Source organism: Argentina silus (assembly GCF_951799395.1).
Source record: "Argentina silus genome assembly, chromosome: 1".
In the NCBI taxonomy this organism is placed as follows: domain Eukaryota; kingdom Metazoa; phylum Chordata; class Actinopteri; order Argentiniformes; family Argentinidae; genus Argentina; species Argentina silus.
In genome coordinates, this window is record NC_139655.1 from 32,501,448 (window position 1) to 32,506,447 (window position 5,000).

The 5,000-nt window shown below is 43.9% G+C and overlaps 1 protein-coding gene across 1 annotated transcript in view; it reads right to left on the bottom strand.

The window, feature by feature from the left end:
- cntnap2a (contactin associated protein 2a) overlaps positions 1–5,000 on the bottom strand; it is a gene marked incomplete at its 5' end in the record, with an annotated part of 274,861 nt that overhangs the window by 153,887 nt on the left and 115,974 nt on the right. Inside the window, one exon of the mRNA XM_083686867.1 lies at positions 1,417–1,564. Within this exon, the coding sequence (XP_083542993.1) occupies positions 1,417–1,564 (148 nt within the window). The remainder of the gene's footprint in view (positions 1–1,416; positions 1,565–5,000) is intronic.

Below are 5,000 nucleotides of genomic sequence, written 5' to 3' on the forward strand. Positions count from 1 at the left end.
AAAACACCAGGGAAATCTCTCTGTGTCTCCAGCATTATTCAACTTGACAGCACTTCTGAATGCGCAAAAAACGTTATTTACAAAAGTAAAGAGTAGTTATCTTTATATATTGTCTGTCAGTCAGTGCATGTGTTTCCATCAAAGAAACATATCGAAATGGAAAGAAAAGAAAAAGACAACTTCACCCAGTGGGAAATGCATGAGACGGTTGTTATCTGATCTTGAAGTGTAGCTGTTGGCTGTCTGTGTGTATTTCTATATACACTATGTGTGTAGATTGTTGTGTACAATATGTGTGTATATCGGTGTTTACAGTACGTGTGTGAATGTGTAATGTGTCTTGATTTGCATGCCGACACATTTCTCAAAGCTATATCTACGTGTCTTTCATCATGGCTCAGGAAATGTAATAGAAAAGCTGGATAATCACTTCCCTGGAATGACTGATACAGACACACACACACACACACACACACACACACACACACACACACACACACACACACACACACACACACATGTACACATACTCATACACTCACACATACACTCACACATACACTCACACATACACTCACACATACACTCACACACCCACACACACACACACACACACACACACACACACACACACACACTGGGTAATCACTTCACCGGAATGAAAGATGTACGCATACGAGTAATTTATGCAGAGCCCTAATTGAAATGTGTTATCAAAATCAATTTGACATCCTTTAATAGAATGAGAGGTTAGTTGGAAGTGTGTGTGGGCTCACACGGTGATAAGTGTGTGTGTGTGTGTGCACGCATGCACACGCGTGTGTGTGTGTTTGTGTGTGTGTGTTTTGACAGTTCCATCTTCATGTAATTCCATCTTCATTTCTCTCCTTGATGGAATTAGTTCATAATGAATGCCAGCCCTGATTAGATTTGAAATGAGAAACAACCATGGGACTCTGTGGATGCCTACTTGTAACATCTTAATGATAATGTGGATCTTATGAACAGGGTAAAAGTGCCTACACCAGTGATATCCTCATATCTCTATAATTATGACACAAAAAAACAACCAATATGAGTTATTGTTAGATGTTTCATTATGGAGATGAATATTGCTATGAGAACAGGTTATGGTCCATTGCATGAGCACATAGAATATTTGTGGTGCAAATCAGTCTCTAAGTATGTGTGTGTGTGTGTGTGTGTGTGTGTGTGTGTGTGTGTGTGTGTGTGTGTATGGTCTGTGTCTGTGTCTTTGTCTGTGTCTGTGTGTGTTGTGTATGTATGTGTGTGTTTGTCTGTGTATGTGTGTGTGTGTAGTGTATGTGTGTGTGTGTGTATGTGTGTGTGTGTGTAGTGTATGTGTATGTGTGTGTGTGTGTGTGTGTGTGTGTGTGTGTGTGTGTGTACACTCACAGTAAGAGCAGCCGTAGACCTCTATACGCAGGCCGATCCGTCCCTCCTCACTCCAGTCCAATGGTACAAGACGCAGGAACCTTCCCACAATGCCTTGCTGCAGATCATGGCGCACAACGCTCTCCGTGTTCGAGTTCCCAGTGAAGGCCTGCAGAGAAAACACACGCACACACCAATTACATCCAGCTCATGTCTGCAGAGAACACACACCAATAACATCCAGCTCATGTCTGCAGAGAACACACACCAATTACTGTACAAAACACACACACTACACGCCTGCAGAGAAAACACACACACACACACACACACACACCAATTACATCCAGCTCACACTAAATGTCTGCAGAGAACACACACACATACACACACACACACACATCTACATGTCTGCCAATACACAAGCAGGGGGGCTCACCAAGCAATTACAGTACATACTAAACACTAGTCAACCCCAGGGAAGATGTTTCTACAAACTACACTCCCTCCTGAGAACTACAGGGGGAGCACACATAGGCCCTTTCTCAATCGTTCTCTTCGTTTCCCTGTAACAGTTTCAGTAGGATGCGAGTGGAGGACACAGGAGAGGAGGCGAGGGATCTTGAGAAAAGGTTAGAGTTGAATTGCTTGAACTAAATCAGATTTCAGTCGAAGTTTGAGTTGTGCTTCCGTATCTCGAAATAATCTCTTCAGCTCTTACAGTCGAAAGTTCACTCTTTGTTTGGCATGCACCCTGTTGGCTATTTTTCAGATAGAAGTATATTGTGTAGAATAGACATACGTATACATCAGGGGTTCATATTACAGTAGCTAGGTCAATCCATCGCATCTCTATCATCAACATCAGTTTATCTGCCCTGTTTTGAACATGAGTTGAATAATCCCTTGTTGATGTTGATTTTTGTTGTCTCCCATACACACGTATTCATGGAGAAAGGGCCATAGAGATCATGTACCTCCATGCTACAGCGCACAAAGACTTGAACTAATCACACAGACTAATGAACAGACAACTCTACATTCAAGTCTAGATACCGAATGCCACAGAACACTGGAGAAGTGAATGGAATAAGGAAAGCATAGAAACATTCCCCATTTTACATTTCAACATGTTCTAACTAATTTCCAAGTATCTGCAAGAATGAGTACTGATCAATATGACGGGGAGATCCTCCGGGAGAGGAGAGGAGAGGAGAGAAAAGGAGGGGAGAGGAACAAATAGAGAGAGGAGGAACAAAGAGAAGAGAAGAGGAGAAGAGAGAATAGGCTTTTCCAGACTAATTTTCCTCTTCAGAGCCCATATGGACAGCATGAAAAATAAAGGAGATAAAAAACTCCCAAGATTACTCCTTCAATCGCTCCCTGGTTTCAAAACCCCCTCCCGCCCTACCCTTGGCCCCTCACTTCACACTGAGTTAGCAGACTGAGTGGTTAGCCAACCATCCAGTGGAGGAGAAACATACAGCCAGATTGGGGAGAAATGGGGGAGAGAGATGAGAAAGGGAGGGGTGAGGCATGACAAGGGGGGAGAGAGATTCAAGATTCAAAGTGTTTATTATCATATGCACAGTAGAAAACATGTTTCCCTGTACAATGAAATTCTTGCTTTGCTGTCCGCAGAATGCCAACCAATGTAAAAGAGAGATGGGGGAGATAGATAAGGAAGGGAGGGGTGAGGTAAGATCAGATTTTAGTTTGCCCTTTTGTCGACATTTGCCTGCCGTACATCTTTCTCTCTCACCATCCATCATCTATCTCATTGCTCTCTTGCCTCTACCCCCCTCTACCCCCATGCCTCTACCCCCTGTACCCCCCCCCCCCAAATTCATCCTATTGTGGGAAATAAAAACTGAACGTATCTATCTGGATTCAGCTGACTGCGTTGAGAAGGCTTGTGTTGCAACGTTTTCTTTCCTTGCCCTTGCCAAGACAAACGTCATGCAAGAACCTCATCCCCTCCGCCAACCTCTCTTCTTAGTTTTTTTTGTTCTTTCTTTCTTTCTCCATTGTGCATATCCCTTCATTCCACACATATCTGTCCCTGCTTGAACGAACAGCTCAATTCAAAACCATGGCTATGCAGAAAGGAAAAAAAAGAGGAGGACGAGGAGGAGGAGGTGGAGAAAGAGAAAAGTTCTAAATTCCGAACTCGGAATGAGTCTGTTCCCTGGACCGGTTAATTCCCTCTCGTTCCGAGCCAAGACATTAACCAGCCAGTGAGTGTGTAATTGGTTCTGTGTGTGTGTGTGTGTGTGTGTGTGTGTGTGTGTGTGTGTGTGTGTGTGTGTGTGTAATTGGTTGGCCACATGTTGAGCCACCCTGAGAGCTTAGCCGGTCTGAAGTGCTGTTTAATTAAGCACCTCAGTAATTTACAGCAGCAATGGCCTTAAAGCACAGATAGCAACTTTCACTCATTTAGGGACAGATACTGTGTGTGTGTGTGTGTGTGTGTGTGTGTGTGTGTGTGTGTGTGTGTGTGCGCATATGTGTGTGTGTGTGTGTGTGTGTGTGTGTGTATGTGTGTGTGTGTGTGTGTGTGTGCGTGCGTGTAAGACTTTGAGGAGTGCTTCCAGCTGACTTAATGTGTTTAAAAGTCTCTCTCACAGAGGTACCCCTAAAAATCATTCTACACTGATGAGGTAGAAGTTAAATGCCCAAGTCTGGCTTTCATGAAAAAATGCTCAATGAACGGATGGACGGAGTGATGAAGTTAGTCTTTCACGGAGCTATTTGGGAAAGTAACGGCAGATATAGCTAGGAGCAATTCTCCAAAATTCCCAAAGGTTGTTTGACCACAAAGGGGGTTCGGAGGGTTATACACTATTTGGCTCTGGGTAACTTTACAGGCATGTCACACCTCAGAGCTCTGCAGCTGGTGAAGTGTCATACATCACATCACATGGGAAATCAGTTTAGGAGGAGCTAAGAAAATATCATGTATTGCCCAAAATACACATACTTTGACCTCAATGGCAATATTCGGACTTGAGTCATTGTGCAAACACATTGTGCAGCACCAGGACGTCATATATAAACCAAAAAACATAAAAATGACTAATGTGCGTCCTTAATGATCAGATCAAGAGCTAAGGAATTTGTGTACGAGTGAGCAGGTTACAACTCTAGACAGTGTGCTGGTAACTGGAGTGTGTTATTTGTATTATGTTCGCATGGCTGCATCCCAGCCTATAAAGGCTACTGCAATGCGCGCCCATTTCATTCTTTTTACTCTTCACTTGCTGTAAGGCTACTTGGATGCATGGTCTCCTGATAGTGGTAGCCTCGCTTGGCCTCCTTCTTATGCGAGGATTCCAGGGAGAGCAAAAAGGGAGTGCAAAAAGACCCATTCCAACAATTGATGTGAATTGATTGCATGGCAAATAAACAGTCTTTCTTTCTAGATCTTCAAACATCACAGGACAACGCGCATTGCCGCCTGTCTTTAGCGATAAAGGAATGCGACCGTCCTCTGGGCATGGCCGCGCTGACTCACTGGTAACCAGACGCCTCCTTTACGCGTTCCCTCCCGTCAGCCTCATTTCTCCCAAACAGAGTGAGGTCGCAGGGTCTATCTTTTGTCCTGA